At 35.3% G+C, this 21844-nt stretch overlaps 1 protein-coding gene across 1 annotated transcript in view; it reads right to left on the bottom strand.

Moving 5' to 3' along the window:
• LOC106871143 (uncharacterized) overlaps nucleotides 1-21844 on the bottom strand; it is a 154552-nt gene that overhangs the window by 85265 nt on the left and 47443 nt on the right. The window contains exon 2 of the mRNA XM_014917453.3: nucleotides 11697-13334. Within this exon, the coding sequence (XP_014772939.2) occupies nucleotides 11697-13148 (1452 nt within the window). The 5' untranslated portion in view covers nucleotides 13149-13334. The remainder of the gene's footprint in view (nucleotides 1-11696; nucleotides 13335-21844) is intronic.

Raw genomic sequence — 21844 nt, forward strand, 5'->3', positions numbered from 1 at the left:
TTAATTCAATTGACTATCCTTCTCATATACAAAAATATTATGCTTAGTCACTTAACAGAAATCTTTTAATTATTCTTCTTTGAACCATATTTCATGGTTACAAATATATAATGGGTTTTTCAATATTTGCCAATTTCTTTCCATTAACCGACATGTTTTTTTCTTTCAAATAACTTAAAGAGTTTGTCACAGTTAAGGTGATAATTTACAGTCCATGGATTATGGAGCTAGATATATCTCTGCCTTTGAATTCAAATTAGTTATTGCAAGATTTAAACAGACTGGTCGGTATGTATCATACTACTTTCAAACATTAAATTGCAAACAACTGGTTGGCCAGAATTTTTAAAAATTTATTCTTTTTATCATTATCATCATGAATGCTGGAATTTGTTTTTTAAATGGCTTAGGCACAAGAAAACTGGCAGCACCCAAAGCCCATTCCAAGGATTCCATGACTGGTGAGAAAAACAAGAGAAAAGCATCCTAAAACAGACAGTCTGGAGTAAACGTTTACAACAGAGTCATGGACTCTCCTGTCATAGGCAACAAATAAGGGTTCTGCAATTTCTTGATGAACAACCAGTGAAGATAATATTTGTAAATAGTGATCAAATGTTTGTGCAGCACATTGGCTTTCCCTCCATCAAACTGATATTGCCTGTACAGGTAAATGGTGTACCACACATGAGATGTTAAAGTGACCACAGAGCAACATGAACTGAAGTGTTTTGCTCAAAAACACAACATACAACTCAATCTAAGAATATCAAAACCTGTGATTTCTTGATTGTTAATGCAACATCCTAAACACTAGGCCACATGCTCTCATTGCATCAGAGCAGATAAACTCCAATAAAATCACACCGAGACCAGGTGGTGCTGCTAAACCAGGTAATTGATAAAGTCTAGTACCCCAAAACAGGAAAAGTCCCTCCAAAGGACTTCCATTTAGTTTCCATCTACCAAATTCAACCCACAAGGTATTGGTCAACCTAAGACTAAAGAGTAGAAGGTACTTGTTCAAGGGTTTAACTAGTGGGATCAGATCTAAAAGCATTTAATTGTAAATGAAGCAAACTTCTTAACTCCATAGCCAAAACTGCATCCATGGGTATTCCAGCTGTAATCATCCTATTTTTTGCCAATCTCTTTATGAAAATTTTTGGCTACGATATAAAGGGGATTTGACTGCTATTTCAAGCAGTATGAGCGACCATTTTAAGCTAAATCATCAACTAATAAGTGTGCTGTGAGAAGGGAATTTTAACATTTTAGGCATATGCGTTGAATTTTTTTAAATGAAAACTCCTGTGCAAAATACTAGAATACCTGTACAACTCAGTCAGTTTTATTTTTCATGTATGTAATATGTTTTTTTCTTTTTGCCATTTGTTGTAGTTGTCACATCAAATGAACAGTAAGTTTAAAAATGACAAATTGGGTCTGTAATCCAATTCTTAAGTTTTTATATTTGTGCCATTTTGAAATAGTATAATATATGAAAATATCAAATATCTCAGAATCATTAATATGAAATTATTTTCATTTTATATTTCTAGCCTTAAAAATATAAAAAAGCGATTTTTATGAATGTATGCAATTAGTTTGAATGTTTTTTTATATATAGATATAGATATAGATAGATATATATATATATATATATATATATATATATATATATATATGTATGTATGTATGCGTGTGCGTGCGTGCGTGTGCGTGTGTGCGTTTATATAAATTATTTGTATGAATGACTGTTTCTATCAATTTTTCATCAAATGACAAGTAGACAGAAAGCTAGAATTGAATTTTTAGAATGTGTCTGTATACGTGTGTATCTATCATCATGTGTTTTTTTGGGGTTTTTTACAATGTGCTTGTGTCCAATCTACCATCATTATAATTTTTACTTATTTTACCACATTCATATGGGTTGCACAGATCTTCTCTAGCACAACATCACAACTTGTGGTCTCTTGTCATTACCTTCATGAAGTCCAGAGTCTTGCTTATTACCACTTCCCATATCTTCCTAGTTCTTTTTCTTCTGAAAGTTCCATCCACTTAGATCATCAGGCATTTCTTTAACTGTCATTCCACAAACTCATACCATACCATACCAAACACAGTCTCTATTCTTGAGCATTGCATCTGATACCACTTACACCTAATTTTTCTCTTAGTGAACAAAATAGTGACAAATCACAAATGGACTATATCATGTGCCCAGGAAAGCATGTTTGCCTTTATGTATGTATAAACTCACATACACATACTCCTGTTTAAATGTGTATATGTATGTATGTTTGTGTGCCTGTGTGTGTAACCTACTTTTCTTTTTATTATATCTATGTACACAAGTTTTAAAACCGGTAATAGTGAATAAATATTTTGTTTCTGTTCTCAGCCCATCAAATTACTTCTACCATTAAACATCTACCTGGACAAACCAAGCAAAACAACAAGCACGAACAGATGGTCCCTCCATAATTAAAACAGCTGTACAAAAGTTTTTAAAATACTTAGCAGTGCAGCAAAAGGGACCAATGGAATAAGTACCAGGCTTAACAAAAAATAGGTACTGAGGTCAATTCATTTGAATAAAAAAATTGTTCAAGGCTGTGCCCCAGCATGGCCAGTCTGATGACTGAAACAAATTAAAGCTAAAAGATAAAAAGTTCTCTCATCAAAATCTCAAAGCTACGAGATAATGCAGGATTAATTCAAACCAATGTGAATAAATAAGCATCACTTTTGATAGAATAACGTGAATGCTAAAGGTTAAACTAGCTGCCAATAAGTGTGCAGCAAATGCAGCTGCAACATATGCATACTTCTGAGGCAAGCATGGTTGATTGGTTAAAAGTTTACTTCTGAACCACCTGGTTTTGAGTTCAGTCCCACTCCGTGACACCTAGGAAAAAGGTCTTTGGCTGACTACAGAACCAAGCCAACCAAAGCTTTGTTAGTGAATTTGGTAGATGGAAACTGAAAGAAGCCCAGCACAGGCATGGCTGCATGGTTAAAAAGTTCACTTCTGAACCACCTGGTTTCAAGTTCAATCCCATTCTGTGACACCTAGAGAAAATGTCTTTGACTGACTGTAGCCCCTGGCCAACCAAAACTTAGTGAGAGGATCTGGTAGATGGAAACTGAAAGAAGTCCATCATATGTGTGTGTGTGTGTGCTCCCTTGTCTTGACATTGGAAGCGAGATGTTAAGTGTAGCTATCATACAAGTAGTGCCATTCATTTCTGATCCTCTGTGAAAACAAGCGCAGGCATGAGGGAATATTACCATGCTTGAAAATAAGTGAGGGTTAGTGACAAAAAGGGCATCTGATCATAGGAAATCTGCTTTGCTGGATTTTGCTTGACCAATGCAAACATGAAATAGAAAATCTGCTTCACTAGATTTTGCTTGACCCATGCAAGCATGAAAAAACTGACATGAAACTACTGATGATGATGTGGTTTTAATGACATTATATGTCGTAGAGTATTTATTCCAATAAAAGTATTGGAATTGATATTTTGAGATTGCTAGCATAAATATGCAAATTCAGATCCAAAAGCTATGCAACTAAATCAAAACAACTGAAGCTGTGTGTGTGTGTGTGTGTGCATGCATGCATGCATGCAAATGAAATGCCAAGCAAGAGATAACTAGATATTTTAAAATAAATAGATGGACAGTGATATAAATAGTCAAAGAGCAAGATAACTTTTGTAGCCATACCTCTTTAGATAGAATGAATAGCCTTTAAATAGATTCCAAGAAACATCTGAAAACAACGGTACAGAAATAAGTATGTTTGATACTACAGCAAATGTAGGCAGTGAGACTTTGAAATGCACACTATAGGCCTTCGTATATCATCATCATTGTTATCACTGTTTGTTCTTGTTTATCTTAGAAGCAAGGATTTAGTTGAACAGCAAAGGGCAAACAAATGAATAGCTTCAGCTACCAACACACAAAACTTGACATATAGAATATGTATGTATGTATGTATGTACATATGCACACAAACACAGACATGCACCACACGCACCCTACATTTGCATATGCAATGGACTATTTACTCTAAACAAACCTGCTACAACAATGGCAGTTATCTGCCTTCAACAGATGATCTTTAATACAAACCTATTCATGTCTGATTCACAGTATTGTTAGCATAGAAACATAATTGTCAGCCTCATCAGACAGTCAGAGGGATTTTTATGAAAATTCAACAATTGGTTGAGAAAGTATTTGCAACTCCTTAACAAAAAACAAAATGTGTCTCTTTGATAAATAAATATCTCTCAATGTCAACAATAACACAGACATACATAAACATATCTTTTACCTGTTTCAGTCATTAGACTACAGCCATGCTGGGGCATCGCCTTGAAGGTTTTAGTTGAACAAATCAATCCAAGGACTTTTTTTCTTTCTAAGCCTGGTACTTATTTTATCAGTAACCTTTTACTGAACTGCCAAGTTACAGGATATAAACAAGCCAACAACACTTGTCAAATGTTGGTTGAGATCAGACACAAATATAAAGACACACGCATATGTTTGTGTGTGTGTGTGTGTGTGTGTGTGCACAAACACATGACACATACACATAAATACACAGATGCATGTATACACATACATATGCACACACACACACACACACACACACACACACACACACACACACGCGCGGGGATTTTCAACTGATTGTACCTACTCTATCACCAGAGTGTTTATTGTACCACCAAAATTAGAGAGTATCTTGCAAGATAAACAAACCAATTCTACTCTTTGCAACCTTAATTTGCTGTCGTTGATTTTCGGGACAAATTGCTTTCGCAGAGGCCATTCAAGTTGCACCAACCCAGTGGTTTTGGGTAGCACTAATTGAATTTCTTTGATGTTTTCAACTTCCCAGAGAATTCTAAAGTGGTTTGGATTGAAAAATGAATATGTACAATGAAATTTATGAACTCTCAAATTCATATTTTTTTGGTACATGTTTTCCAGTGAGCATAATCAGGATAATGAACAAAATGGTTAATGTCCTTTCTAGTACTCAATATACTATGTATGATCTTATTCACTTGTTGAGTGGTTTCATGAATAAAGGACATTGGATTACAAAGGAATATACCTGCAACTATTTTTGTACCTTGTGTCAGCAATACAGCCCTTAAAGTTTGGGAGAATCTCTTAGTCTTGCCAAGGACAGGACAACCTTTCTATGTTGATACCATGATGAAATGTGGTGATATGTGGTTGGTATCAGGAAGAACATCCAACCTTATAAGATAGACATACAAGAGAGACATGGTCCTCTAATCTATCTAGGAAGGCAGTAACTGACATTGACTCCAGTTCATGCCAGCATAGAGAGTGAATCTAATAAAATTATTGTATGTGTGTTCAAATTATTGTACATGTATTTTTCAAATAATCTGGAATTTGGAAGGTGGAACATAGAAGGGTCTTACATAAAATTATGTATGGTCTGAATTTTAATATCCCTCATCTTTTACTTGAAGGGTTTAAATGAGCAAATAGATTCCAGTGCTTATTTTTTTAGCCTGGTATTTACTCTATTGCTCTCTTTTGTTGAATCACCAAGTTGCAGGCATATAAACAAACCAATACCAGTTGTCAAACAAACACAAAGATAAAGAGACATATCTGATGGGCTTCCACACAGTTTCCATCAACCAAATTCACTCTCAAGGCATTGATCAGTCTAGGGATCTAGTAGATGACACTTGCTCAAAGTGCTGTGCAATGGACTGAACCCAAAGCCACATGGTAGCAAAGTCAGCGTTTTAACCACAGCCTACGGAAAACTTTAAAGTGTTTTTTTATTATAAAATTAGAGGATAATTTGAGTATCAAAAGGTTTAAATACCAGCACAGCTGAAGGACTATGTATTCAAAATAATCTACTGGCAAAGATATAAGGGGGAAAAAGTAATAATGAAAATTAATATTTAAATAAAAGTTGTAATCTGTGGAGATGTTGATAATATGTAAACAGTAATACAAAAGTACTTTTTAGGAAAAGATTTGATAAATGGAGCAAGGGGATTTCATTGAAACTGAGATTTCTAGCAAAGAGAGACAAAGTTACAAATTTGGGGAGAAGAGTACAGTTAATTAAATTGCCTGACTGGTACTTTATTTTATTCCTGGAAGGATTAAAAGCAAAGTTAATCTTGGTGGAATCTGAACTCAAAACACAAGGAAAATAACTAAATGTCATAAATCACTTTATCTATACTAATGATCCAGCCAGTCCACTATATTCAGGTCTCTGCTAGTAAATATTCACAAAACAAACTGCTTTGTGATGGGAATGAGAAAGGAGTAAGAGAATTGAAGTGACAATGGGTGTTGTCTGGGATGATCTGTAAAGAGAGCAGGCACTCCTCAAATGCTAAAATTTTATCTACTTAAGGCTGTAACATAATATGTTTCTGGAAGGCTGGATGGGGAAGTGGGGTATGAAATTGGGACCACCACACAGCTGGCCTGAAGTTTCTTATCAAAGAAGAATGTGAAATAATATATCAAACTGCAGCTAAGATAAATGACAAACAAGCCTTGTAGTTAGGGATCAAAGCTTTCAAAGGTCTCAACACTTCATACATGGTAGGATACAATTAATGCTTAAGGACACCAACAGTCATTATTCACCATTTGCACATTGATAAATGGAGTTATATTAGCTTCAGAGAAACTTCTCACCTGAATTGAATTTATTAATGAACTAGCATTCTAGAAAGTACAGTTTCTCTATGAGTGAGAAAGTGAGTAAAAATAAAAGACTAAATGAAAAATAGCAATTACTTGATAAGAATCTTCATGGCACTGGAAGCTTAAGTGATTGATAATTGGTGCAATCATATCTGTTTTGCAGTTATGAAATTATAAAATTAAGTAATCCATTTAACAGATGATATTTTTCTTTCCAAGTAATTCAGCAACAACTTACCTGCTTACTACCAGTGTATTTCTCTCTGGAGACCTGTTAAACATTGCCACAAAGCTACAACAACATATCCAATTGGAATTTCAGAGTTATCTTTCTTGCCTTTGACAAGAATTATCATTACCTTTTAATTTTTACTTGTTTCAGTCACTGGATTGTGGCCATGCTGGGGCAGCATCTTCAAGGGGTTTAATTAAACAAATTGTACTCATCTATTGTAAATTTAATACTTATTTATTCTAAATGTGATACTTATATATTTTAAATTTTACTTTAGTGTGGTACTTTATTTATTTTAAATCTGGTACTTATTCTATCACTTTCTTTTGCCAAACTGCTAAGTTATGAGGACATACACAAACACACACACACACACATCACATGAATGATCAGGCTATGTTATTATATATCACTGGTCACAATGTGCTTTTGCATTGTTTCAGCCTTCAAATGATACCACCCTGCTGGCTAGGTAAACAGACCAACATTCCCTCTTGATCAAAAGAGGAACTGGAGCAAAATGAAATGAAGTATTTTGCTCAAGAACACATTGCACCACCTAGTCAGGGAATTGAACCCACGATCTAGTGATTATGAGTGGAATGGCCTAATCACTAGGTCATGCATCTTCACACACACACACACACACACACACACACACACACACACACACACACACGCACACACACACGCACACGCACGCACACACACACACACACACACGTTATGGGCGTCTTTCAATTTCTGTCTACCAAATCCATTCATAAGGCTTTGTTATGCCCAAAGCTATAGTAGAAGGTGCTTGCCAAAGGTGCAATACAGTGGGCTGAGCCTGGAGCCATGTGGTTGGGAAGCAAGCTTCTTACCACACAGCCACAGTTTTGGGAGGTTCTGTGACATATCCACAATAATAATAATCCTTCTTACTATATGCATAAGGCCTGAAATTTTGTGGGACCGGACTGGTTAATTACATCACCCCAATGCTTAGCTGGTACTTATTTCATCAACCATGAGTGAATGAAAGGCAAAGTCAACCTCGGCAGAATTTAAAGTCAGAATGTAAAGCCAAAATGAAAAATAGCTATTGCTTGATAAGAATCTTCATGGCATTCTAACAAATCTGCGAGCTTGCTTGCTCAAGCCACAATTAATAATTCTTTCTATTATAGGTACAAGGCCTGAAACTTTTGCAGGGAGAGGGGTTAGTCGATTACATCAACCCCAGTGCTTGACTGGTACTTATTTTGTCAACCCCAAAAGGATGAAAGGCGAAGTCAACCACTATGAAATTTGAACTCAGAATATAAGCACAGACGAAATGCCGCTAAGCATTTTTCCCGGTGAGCTAATGATTCTGCCACCTCACCGCCTTTAGGCCAAAATTAATAATAAAAGTAACAAAATTGTGCTCGATATTTTTAACTATTAAATCTCAAACTCTCTTGGTTAGACCAAGATGTTTAAAAATTCTTAGCCCATATATTGTATTATGCTTTCTAAAGTTAACATTAAGTTACAATGTTTATGAATAGTCTCTTTTCCTTTATCTTGTTGTTGTTGTTGGCACTCCGTCGCTTACGACGACGAGGGTTCCAGTTGATCCGATCAACAGAACAGACTGCTTGTGAAATTAACATGCAAGTGGCTGAGCACTCCACAGACACGTGTACCCTTAACAGTTCTCAGGGATATTCAGCGTGACACTGTATGACAAGGCTGACCCTTTGAATTACAGGCACAACAGAAACAGGAAGTAAAAGTGAGAGAAAGCTGTGGTGAAAGAGTACAGCAGGGTTTGCCACCATCCCCTGCCAGAGCCTCGTGGAGCTTTAGGTGTTTTCGCTCAATAAACACTCACAACGCCCAGTCTGGGAATCGAAACCGCGATCCTATGACCGCAAGTCTGCTGCCCTAACCACTGGGCCATTGCGCCTCCACTTTCCTTTATCTACAGACCCTTTAAACCCTGAGTACTGGACAACTAGAATAGTGACATTTAACTTACTGTTCAAAATTCTGTCACAAGTACATAAAAGTATTTTTAGTAAAATACTCCATCTTTCTTGCTTCCAATTATTATTCATATGACATGACCCTAGAGAAGCCATTCAGTTTTCTTTTTTCTTAATACTTAATTCTTAAGAGTTAGCAAACATAAACCAACATTGAATGGACATAAGCTCTTGTTATATACACTTTCAGTAAGCTTCTCAGCACAATATACTTGCCTCGTATAAAAAAAAAACAAAAAAACACCACACCAAATTCAAGACTTACAATAAATTTGTTTACTGCAATGTGATAGAATAGTGCTTTAAACCTATTCACCATCATAACACGTCATAACGGGGGGGTGAAAAAAATAACATTAACATATGCTAAGAAATATAACAATATGGTTGCTTTGTCAAAGCAAATCCTTCAGGATTTAAAAAGGTCAAATTATTATGCACAGTAATTCTTAGGAGCAAACTAATATTTGATTTTCCATTCCTAAAGTCAACAGAGAATGGGCCAATACGTAAGTTCTCGAATGCAATACGAATAAAAATAATAAATAAACAAATAATTATTTCACCAGTCAATCCTGTTTTGTTTCTGATTTTTTTTTGTCTTTTATTCTATTCTTTTTTTTTTTTATATTCACCTCTCAGAATCAGAAATTATTCAATGGAAATATTTGTTTACTTGATAAGTTCTTAATAGTGAAGAATATATTCTTGCAAGACGTTGCTAGTTCTAAAGAGAATAATGATAAACATTAAGATACTGGTTAAACAAGTAAAAGTTCAACCCTCATGAGGAAATTAAAGGTTTCTATCTAAATATAAAACTGAATGTGGTACACAGTAAATAAAGACAAGAATGAATATTATAATAATGTCTTTGTAACTGAGACACAATGTTCTACTTTGATTCAGACGAAACAATGTATGTATTAGAAGTGGGAAGAATCTAATTAATCTGACCCTAGCATTTCTTTAATCAACTCCCAGTGGAAAGCAAAGTAAAGTTGAGCACCACAAGTCTTGAACTTAAGACCATGTAATAGTAGCCAACCATAACTTGCATATGAGTATGGCTTGGTAACATGTACCATATTTTGCTAAATACTTTAGACAGCTATGTAGTCATGAGCAGACATCAGCACCTTCTCTGGAACTCTTTGCAGATGAATAGACTATAGCAATGTGAAGTGTTTTGCTCAAGGACACGGCATATTTAACCAGTAGGTTAAAAGCATTTATTAGTAATGAATCAGACACAATAAAGTCATAAGTCTAGCTAGAAGTCCTTTACATTAGTTTCATATTTGTCACTAATCAAATATATGAAGTACAATGTAAGACTAGAAGCTCCATGTTGAAAACATAAAAATAGGATATTTCCTACAGACAAAAAAAAAAAGAGAAAAAACCAGTCATAAAATCTTTAAGATTTCAAGTGAAATTATTATGCTCACATAAATTAATTAGTCTATTAATTGAGCACCATAAAGTGTAGAGAGGTTTTTTGTTTTGTCTATTTATTCCTGAAAATTGAAACCAATAATATATCATGAAACCGATATAGATATCCCAAAAATTTTAATAGAAAAACATAAACAAGCTAAAATAGATTAAAAAAACAGACAAAATGAATGATAAATAAGTTGGTGTTTGATTCAACATCTTTACATCAGAAAAAGTAAATTTAGTATCAACTTAAGTCTAAAGGTACTCGTAAGTATTTTAAAGAACTAAGGTAGGTCAACACCTGTTAACATCTTTCTCTCATCATCTGATTTTATTTATTTATTTTTTTATTTTTTCATTTCCCCTTCTCAGCATACAAAGGTTCATTCTCCACTTACATATGCTTTACTGAACACAAATCATAGCACACCTGTTAGGTACCCTGAACTCATATACATTTTGCATGTGGTGCAACGTCAGAAAATGTAAAGTGATGATAGTAGTAATGCTGTTGATGATGATGAAATAACAACCTAATGAATTTGTACTGTAAAGCTACCTCACAAAAGAGTGAGAGAGTGGGGTGGAGTAGAAGGGATCTCTAAATTGATTTCTACAAACTTGTCCCCTTTTCTGTGTGTTCTTTAATTTTCTAGTGTGTTTTAGCCACCACAACTAAGGCCATGCTAGGGCACTACCGTCCATATAATATGGAAAAGGAAAAGAAAGAGATCTTAACAGGTGCAAGTGATATGATTAAAGGTATCTTTACAGAGAATGCAAAAACCAACAAAGGGAACCTTTTAGATATAAGAAGATTCTTTAGAAATCATTTGTTAAAATAGGAAGAAAATTATAGAAATTTTTTTTAAAAAAAAAGCAAGACCTTGCCAGCATTCTAGTGTTGAATGAATACACCCTATTGTTAAATGCTGTTATCACTGTGAAGTGTATTTCCAGAAGTTCCCTCAATTTTTTTTTTTTGTCCCATTGTGGGTGGATGTACAAGAAGTAAATAGACTCTTAAATTAATTCATATTGCAATGGTGTATTTTGCTAATTAACAGAATTCTGATATATGTGCTCCTTCAGCTTCTTTTCATTAAAAAAAAAAAATTACCTGAAGAAAAAAAATTGAAAATTTAATTGATATATCATTAGAACCAAGAAAGTATAAACAAACATCATTTTGCTGAAACACTGGAACCTGAAAAAGAGATCACGAAAGTGAAAATTCAATAACTTACCATTTGGGAATCAGTATTCCAGTTGTTATTGTTTCTTTCAGGAATGGCTTTGATGAAGTTATCTTCAAATGCGAAAGTATCACTTTCAGGCAACTTTAAAGCAACTTCCTGAGCCAAGACTCGAAGTGATGGTGGGGTGTAAGATTCACCAATTCCATTTTGAGAACCAACTGAACTTTGGTTATCAAAATCATCTGAAGCAGTTGTATAGCCATGATCCTTTTCATCACTAAAGGATAATATTGAATGGTAATCAGATTTCTCTGGTGATGCTGGAATATCTGGGAGTTCAGTTGAAGGAGCTACTGAGATATGTACATCAGAACAGGAGAAATGTGAACACAAAGAGCAAATATTATCATCACAGCATAGAATCTTCTGTGGATCTGAAGTCTTTAAAGCAGAAACTTTCTCTCTGGTCAATGCGTTAATCCAACAGACTTGGTCACTTGATGAAGATGCATTCAACAAAATAAATTTTTTTTGTGAGCTTATTTCAATGAGGAATGTTTTCTGAGAATCTGTATGACCATTGAGTGAAGGAGAAGAATATTTAAACTGTGAATCAGTAAGATGTAAAAAGAACTGAATTTTTTCATTCTGCTTATTTGATTTGAAGCAATAAAAGTTCCCCTCGGCTACTACACACCACATTTTATTCCATTTGTGATGCAGTTTACATTGGAGGTGATTTGCCAGGTGAATATTCTGAATATTTGATAATGTCATTTCCACATCAGAGCTCTCCTTATCCAATTTCTTCCAACTAAAAACCCTACGCAAACTGAATCTTATTGGCTTTTTTGTTTTGTTATTTAAATTACTTTTAATTGTTTTTTCTGAACACTCTGTAAGATCAGAACAAGATGACAATAAAGAAATTTTCTGAGTCAAGGGAGATTTTGACTTCAGGTCATTACCATCAAAACCTTCATAAATATTAGGTAGTCCAGTGCTATGTCTAAATGTATTTTTTGTTGAATGATTTTCATCAAAGGAAGGAATAGAGTCACAAGAATTACTTGAGTCAATCAAAGATGGTCTCAATGAATACTGAATAGTGAATAAATCATTGCTCGACATGGACCGCTTATCTTCTGTCAGAGAAGAATCAGACACCCATGAATTTCCAGGACATAATCTTGTTGTATTTGAATCCATATGTTCTTTAATTGCAGTAACCCATTCATTCAAATTATTGCTATTCTTGGTACAAAAGACGTGTTTTCTTCCTGGCCTTTCAATAGCAAATTGGTAGCTAATCGATTCTGTGTTGTTGTTCTCAAAAGAAATAGTGTTTGGATATACAAATGGTTTTACAGAACAGTCCTGTAAAGTTATTGAATTGATTAATTCTTGGCAGTCTTTATTCTTGTAACAAAAAAGTAAACCATAAGTTAGAATACACCAAGCCTCATTTTCTATCTCTTCCACATAAAGCCATCCTTTCATTCTGGCATATCATCAAGTTAAAGTGTCATCAAATTAAATTTCTGTGCCAAACTTTCATGCAACTTCATGAAAAATTTGATATTGAAGAAATAACATTTAATATTGGGGAAATATTAATGCATTAAGGAATTTGTTTGCTAAAGCATCAGGAACAATTTGTCAGAAGAAATCAAGTTTATATCTGATCTGAAAAACAGAAATAAAATATTTAATTAAGGCCTTTTGAACAATATTAATCAAGCATTGACTTTAAATCATTAAACAAATACAGTTCAGGTTTAACAGTTTTATCGTACATCATCAAACATCTGCTACTAAAACTAACAAGGGTTCTTCTACAGTTATATAATCTGCCAGAAATATCAGCCAAATCTCCTTCAAATCATCAATTCACATGTACAGTCTCATAGACAGACAGACACACACACACAACGGACAAGGCAGGGTGTGAACTCAGAACACCAAGAGCCAGAACACAGAATACATACTGCAAGGTACCCAGTTCAGTGTTCTCACTGTTACAACAATCCACAACATTGTATCGTTACCATTTTTTTCATAAACCCTGAAAGTATGAAAGCAATGCTGACATTGCATTCATGTATATAAAATCAACTTTGTCTTCTACCATACATATATACAAATATACATGCACACATGATGGGCTTCAGTACAGTTTCTGCTTACAAAATTTCATGCACAAGGCATTGGTCAACCTCAGATGAAAATAAAAGACACTGGCTTATAAAGAGATGTGCTGTGTAATCAAACCCAAAGCCATGTTGTGAAATGAATTACTTAAACACACAGTTAAAGGAAATAAGTAAAAAGGCAGGATGACCATGAATGGAATGTCTACTTGACTAAGGCTAACATATGGCTAAACTAACATTAACTTCCTTTGTTATTATTTTCCAGAAAATATACTAGCTTTTAGATTGTAAGATTACCAAGTGTTCTCTTCACATATAGAAATGATATTTAGTCCTAAAAAGTTATACATAAATCCATAAAGTTATTAACAACCTGAGAATATCAAAGCTTTTAACTTTCCAAGCAAGACATTAATTAAAAATCCCTTCATTTATGAGTGCCCAGGTGACATGAAAACATTTTCTTTGTTAGAAAAACTTGTGCAAATCCTTTTTTTGAACACTTTTATCCAGAACAACACTATTATGTCAGTCATTTTAATCTTATTCCGGTGGTGATGCTATCAGTTTCTCTTTCATTTCCTGTACTCTGAAATCTAAAATCCTGCCCAAAATGCCTGGAGGTTTCTTATAATTAGAAATTTTCTATAAGATCAAAGTATATTTTAAGTTTTGCATAAAATACTGTTTCCTATATGTTCAATAATAACAAACAAAAAATCTGATAAACAAAGTATCTTGTATGTACGTGTGTATACAGATTATATATATATATATCGGCATATGAATGGCTGTGTGGTAAGAAATTTGCTTTCAAACCATATGGCTTCAGGTTCAGCCCAACTGTATGGCACGTTGGTCAAGTCTCTTCATCAAAAGTCTAAATTTAGCCTTTCAAATGTATTTGGTAGACAGAAACTGAAAGAAGTGTACACATGCATGTGCATGCATGCATCTCCTAGTTTTGACATTGCATAATAGAAGTAGATGAGTTTCATTCATTTTCTGTATTCTACAAGAACATATCAGACCATGGGGAAATATTACCTTGCTTGAAATCAGGTGAAGGCTGGTGGGAGGAAGGTCAGATGACCATAGAAAATCTGCCTCAAACTCTATCTGACTAAAGCATGCATGGGAAACACTATTAAATATCATATCCCCTTTATTGTTATATCTAAATCTTGCCAACCTTGGAGATATATTTTTAAATAACATCCTTTCAACATCTGTGATGTTTTTGTAACCTCCAACAGACAATTCCCCAAATGCTCAACTCTTTAGCATTCAAATCATTCTGTCAAATGTAATGCTTATTCATTCACATTGTTTTGAATTAATCATGCATTATCTTGTAGCCAGTGCCAGATTTCCCATTGACCAGGAGTCTCTGGTCACCTGGCCCTCTGGAATCATACGGTTTGCCTGTTATAAGTAGTAACCAATTTCTTTCATATCACACTTTATCATTCTAAAAAAAAGATGGCAGAATAAATTAAATATTGTAGTCTTAGATATGCAAAAAAAAAAAAATACAGGGTGGGCACAGTTGAAAAGATTTTGAGTATTGGACTATTTGATTAGGATAGAGTTAGGTCTAAACTACAACAAGCCATGTAATTTTACTGCCGCTTCTAAATCTACCAATGAGTAAAAAGCCAAGTGGAACTTCTACATTGTCACTTGGCTTGCTAGAAATAACAACTAAATTTTCCTCAAATCACATTCTAACATCTTTAAAAAGGAACAGAAACTACATAATATTATTCTAGTTACACTATGTTATGAAAAAAAAACCATCTGATGGATATAGTTGGAATGTTTTTGATCATAGATCTGCTCAATAAGAGCTGGTCTATGGATAAACAATATCATAAAGAGGGACAATAGAAACAATAAGATAAGTCACCAACAGCTAGATGATGTATGTATATATATATACATATATATATATATATATATTGACAAACACAAACATCGATATATGTGTAGACTAAACAAAGCATTCTACATCAGATCACACTATACAGACAGTGCATTTAGATATACAAAGGAAATAAGTACTTGGCTATAATGTTTCCCTGACCCAAATAAAAGTGGTTGCTCTCTGGTGGCTCACAAAAATACCTTATTTGAGAATAGATTTCAAATATTGCTGTCAGGCACAGGTATGGCTATATGGTTAAGAAGTTTGTTTCACAATGATGTAGATCAGGGTTCAGCCCCACTACATAGCACCTCAGAAAAGTATCTTCAACTGTAGCCCCAGGCACACTTAATGCCTTCTCTGTGTTCAGTCCCACTGTGTGGCATCTTGGGCAAGTGTCTTCTGTTATAGCTCCAAGCACACCAATGCCTTGTGAGTGAATTTGGTAGATGGAAACTTTGAGAAAAGCCTATTATGAAGGTATATGATTAAGATGTTCACTTTGCAACCAGGTGATATCAGGTTCAGCTTTACTGTGCGGCACCTTGGGCAAGCATCTTTTACTATCACCCTAAGCCAACCAATATCCTGTCTGAATTCAGTAAATAAAACTTGTATTAGTCCATCATATATATACACACATACATACGTACATATCTCTATATATTCAACAGATGAGATCCAGAGATTCTCAATATAGAAGACACTTAGTAGCGCTCGAATGATTCAAACTTAGATTCCAATGTCTTTAGGGGGATCAATTCCACTGGGTAAAGAATGACTACAAGAGGGATTAAGTTGAGCAGATATGGAAGCAATTACATGGATAAACAGACTGTTATGTTTAACATATCTAATTTGTTTATCTGCATAATTGCCTCCATATCTGCTCAACTTGATTCCTCTTATACCCATTCTTTATCCCGTGGAATTGATCCCCTATAAAGATATCAGAGTCTAAGTTTGAATTATTATTTGAGCACTACTGTCTTCCATACATATCTGTATGCATATACATAAATCAATGTATGTATGTATATGCAAACATGCACATGTATATGGGTGGAATTATGTGAATGTTGACATTTGTTTGTCATTGAGTGAAGTAATGTTAATGCTGAGATTGTGGCCAGTTTGCTGTTCACTTTCAAAGCTCTGTGGAATATAAAAATCTCTTCTTGCTTCAAAAAAACAAAAAAAAACAGGTGAAGGTTGGCAACAAGAAGAGCATCCAGCCATAGAATTTGTCTCCTAATCAATTCCTACTCAAAACATGTTAGTATAGAAAAGTAGACATTAAATGAACAAATGGTATACATACTTTGTAAGCTGAGGTGCTTAGCAACAATAACTACTTTGCTAACAGAGACTTACTATATATGTAAAGAATACCAAACACGGACTATCAGAAATTTTAATCCTTAGTTATAAAGCTATTTATTTAATTTATTTATAAAACTTGAGTAAAGAAAGTGGGTAACAATATATAACGCTTCATTTTTGTGATAAACATTCACAGCATAAATTAGTAACTCTTAAACAAACTTATAAACTTGTCAAACAAGCACAGGAACATCTACATAGTTTTATGACTTAATCAAAGTGGTAATATCTTTTTCAATAAACATCTCTCTTTAAAAAGGTAGAATTTGCATATTTTTAAACAAACAGTTTTTGTTTTATCAGGACAAAACATTTAAGTGAATACAGATGCTCAACTTAAATAGACACAGCGAATATTTTTATAATGCACCTTCATCTAGAGCCATAAGCATGGCTGCATGGTTATGAAGCTCGCTTTGCAACCACGTGGTTTCAGGTTCAGTCCCACTGTGTGGGGTGCTTTGGGTAAATGTCTGCTACCACAGACCCAAGCTGAGTAATGCCTTGCAAGAAAACTTGGTAGACAGACATTGTGTGGAAGCCCATCGCGCGCGCAGCACTATTCGTGAGGCAAGTTTTCTACACGAATAGTGTTGTGCACACACACACACACACACACACAGTCAGTCTGGGTCTATAGTGGCACACAATTGCCCAAAGCACCTCACAGTGGGACTGATTATATACATGAATGTGAATGCAAAAGGGAACAATAGTTTAGTCTCATTACGATTTTATCAGCATCAGAAAGATTTGTGGCCACAATATCACCCTCCAGAAGCGAGGACTCTATGGTAGACGACAGACGAAAGCTTTGTAACTTCTTGCATCACAGATGATTAGTTTATGGCGATCAAATGCTTGTGCAGTACATTATCTCCCTCCCTCCATCAAATCGACATTGCTTGTACGGATGCACAGTGTACTCCAGTCAGATGCCAAAGTGATCGCAGAACAACATGAATCAGTGTTTAACTCACGAACACAACGTATCACTCAGTCTGTAGATCGAAACCACGATCTCGCGATCAGGAATGCAACACCATAACCATTAAGCCGCGCACCCTTACAGAGGGGACTAGTGATTGGGCCAATAAAAGGAGCAAAAAAAAGAAAGTCAACCTTGATTGAAGAGACCTAAAACTCAAAATCGTGATCATCCGGACTTTTGTACATCTAAGACTTTGTTCAGTATGTCCTGCCATTTTGTAAGACTTCAGACCGAGATTTAAGGGAATCAGGCTGATATTTCTAGCAGGACGAGCCGCTACCTAAAGGGTCTCTCGTCAATAAATAAAAAGAATTAAAGTGCGACACTTACGCTTGTGTCCGTGTGCGATACACATACGTACACAATATTAAATATCAAGAGAAATAGCAAGAGACAGAGGGAGAAAGAAAGAAAGAGAGAGAGAGAGAGAGAGAGAGAGAGAGAGAGAGAGAGAAAGAGAGAGAGAAAGAGAGAGAGATAGAGAGAAAGAGAGAGAGAAAGAGAGAGAGAAAGAGAGAGAGAAAGAGAGAGAGAAAGAGAGAGCGTGAAAGAGAGAGAAAAACGAAGAAATATTTGTGTCCTATTTACATTACGAAAAGATAATATCAATGCACCAGAAAGGTTCGTATTTCAGTCCCCGGGAAAATTCGTTATGAAGCTTACAACTCCATATATGTACATACATACATACATCCATACATACATACATATGTATGGAGAGAGAGGGGGGAGAGAGAGAGAGAAATATATACACACAACCACCTCAAATACTAAATTAATGTTGCCAACCAATAGCGCCAGGAACGACTTAGGACAGGTTTGATTTATCTCATTTTACTTTTTTCTTTCAGTGTGACAGTAATGTAATATGGAAAACAACGCAGTGTTTAATCTACCACACCTTCAGCGATAGACTGATGAATAGATAACAATTACCTTTTGTGTAATAAGAGATTATAAATGGTTGCGAAGACAGAGAAGTGAGGTAGAGAAGGTTTCAATTCTTTCTGATACCATTTCATATAATTTCATTTATTGCTCGTACTTGCGAATTTTTCATCTCTCACAGATTTTAATTCTCACCCCTTTTTTCGAGCGCCCAACACACTGAATAAGGTGCTACAAGCAGGACCACCTTAACACCCCGGGCAAATCAATGTGTATAAAGTCTATTCTATCAAGGAGAAAAGATTGGTAAATGAACCGACAGACGAAATTGAAAAGGCGTTGAGGTCAATCTGGCAAGACATAGCATATCTTGCCAGAGAAAGCCAATATGGTATTATAGAGGGATACTTCAGGAACAAAGAAAAAGCAAAGGAAAACTCTGTAAAATCGATGAAAACGGAAAGAGTAATCCTTCTACCCACATACCTTGGAAGAAGAACTTCCAAGGTCAGGGTGGAGGGAATCCCCCCTGAAATAGACGAGGCTTGGGTGGTGACAGCTGTGCTTCTAGGAGGCGAGAAAGAGGTGGCCACAGAAACGGAAGCCACTAATTGGCATGGGAAAATTTTGGAAATGATAATACAAAGTAAGGTAGAAAATTTAGAGAAGCTTGCAGAAATGGTGACAGTCGAAGAAACAATAATGAAAGTGCGGGTAGAGGGCAGAATCCCTCGTTGCTATACATGTGGCCAAAAGGGCTACATTAGAGCGGGCTGCACTCTGAGCGGGCTGCATTCTGAGCGGGCTGGAGAGGAAATACCTATCAGCGAGAATGTACAAAGATGGATCGGCACGTGCAGCACGAATGCTGTATGTGAAAGACACTGCGTGAACATGTCATTAGGCTTACCACAAGGTGTCGGTAGTGGAACAGGCCTCGTGAGGTCAGAGCTAAATCTTGTTCTCCTGCCTCATTTCATGTTTGTCAATTTGTTTTGGAATTTGTGTTACCATCCAATTTTCCATTCAATTTCATTGTAAATTTTTATATCTCACTTAGTGTCTGACCCCAAAGTAGGCTGTATTGTCCTCTCTATGTTGGCCCCGTGTGGGCAATAAAGAAACAAGATGTTCGAAAACCGAGGTACTATTGCGTGTGTGTGTGTGTGTGTGTGTGTGTGTGTGTGTGCGTATAAGGCACATGCTTGGCTTGTGTTAAGACGCTTGGTTCCCAACCATACCGGGATCTGTTTAGTGTGGCTCGCAGATTTTTTAATTAATTATTTTTTTTAACTAAACAGTTTGAAACTTCGTATACTAGTGTATTTTCTCACGCAGAACACGGTTTACTTTGAACATTTTTTATGACATCATCTGATGGGATTTTTTTAAGAGCGTCAATTTGAATAAGTTTCTCTCTCTCTCTCTCCTTCTTTGTGTGAATATTTGGTGAAACTAGGTAAGCCCTCGAATTATCCACAGTCTATTACATACATAGTGTATTCTATACAGTATACAATTTTTTTTTAGATGCTTGATCGATTTATGAGTAGTAAGGTAGGCCTATTTCTGCATAACATTACACAATACTTGTCATACAAATTAATATATATGCAAAGTGAGTCTCTTATCAAGTCAGTCTTGATCGAGCAGATCCACGACAAAAGACTTTCCAAATCGAGACAACCTCCACATTTTTTTTTTCTTCAGTTATTGTACATCTAGTGCCTGGTACATTATTTAATATCTTCTTTCTTTTTTAATCGGTAAGGTATCATTCAAAAGAGATTTGACTATAATATAGAAGTAATACCAAATTGGAAACTTCTCTCGTCGTGTACAAGTGAAACAAGAGAAAAAGCGAGCAAAACCGAAGAAAGAACAACAGATAGAGAGAGAGGTAAGGAGGAAAAGTTCAAAGAAAACTGAACCAGAAGAAAGCAATGAAAATAAAGGGTGAGAAAAGCATATAAGACCGACACAGACAGAAGCTCATAAATAGTTTCTTTTCTCTTCACAAATACTTCTCTTTACGAAAACCTTAAATTTAATATTGTACAAATGTTGAAATATTCGAATGGTAACTCCATCCAAACGGATTTTTGTTTTAAATGTAGACACTTGTGCTTTTATTCTTTTATTTGTTTCAGTTACTAGACTGCGACTATGGTCAGGTACCACCTTGAAGGGTTTAGTCAAACAAATCGACCCCAGTACATATTTTTAAGTCTCGCACTTATTCTATTGGCTCTATAGGTGAACCACTACGTTACGGGAGCGTAATCCGGATATTAAACGGGATGAAGACGAACACAGAATCAGTCTCTCTCTCTCTCTCTCTCTCTCTCTCTCTCTCTCTCTCTCTCATGGGTAGACGAACGAAAGAAAGTGGCACCAATTTGTAGAACTTCTAAAGCGACAACCTTACAGCACCACAGGGAGTTGAGTCCTATAAGTAAGACAATCCTAGAGATATAACGCTGAGACGATGCACACGATTTTTTGACAATGTATTAGATTTAACCAACCAGAAAACAAATTTAAAATTAAAATCTAATCGGTTTGATTGAGAAACACTGTATAAGTCTAAAAATACTGTGCCTATGTCACCTTTTTTGATAGAGGTGAGGAAAATTGTGTTCACACACTCTTTCGACAACCTAAAAGTTGCCGTTTTATATATTCGCAGTTCTGGTAAATATTCCAAATTGTATTTTTCCAAGACAGACAACTGGGTAAGAGAACCTGTGTGATGGAGGTATCAGACTGGTTAACTCCAAAGAGTATAAGCCATTATAGCTGCGGAAGAAAAGGCAGAAAGAGGAGACAGCAAGCTTGTAAGCAAGAGACTGGA

The sequence above is a fragment of the Octopus bimaculoides genome, chromosome 6 (assembly GCF_046866305.1).
Source record: "Octopus bimaculoides isolate indiv1 chromosome 6, ASM4686630v1, whole genome shotgun sequence".
Lineage (NCBI taxonomy): Eukaryota > Metazoa > Mollusca > Cephalopoda > Octopoda > Octopodidae > Octopus > Octopus bimaculoides.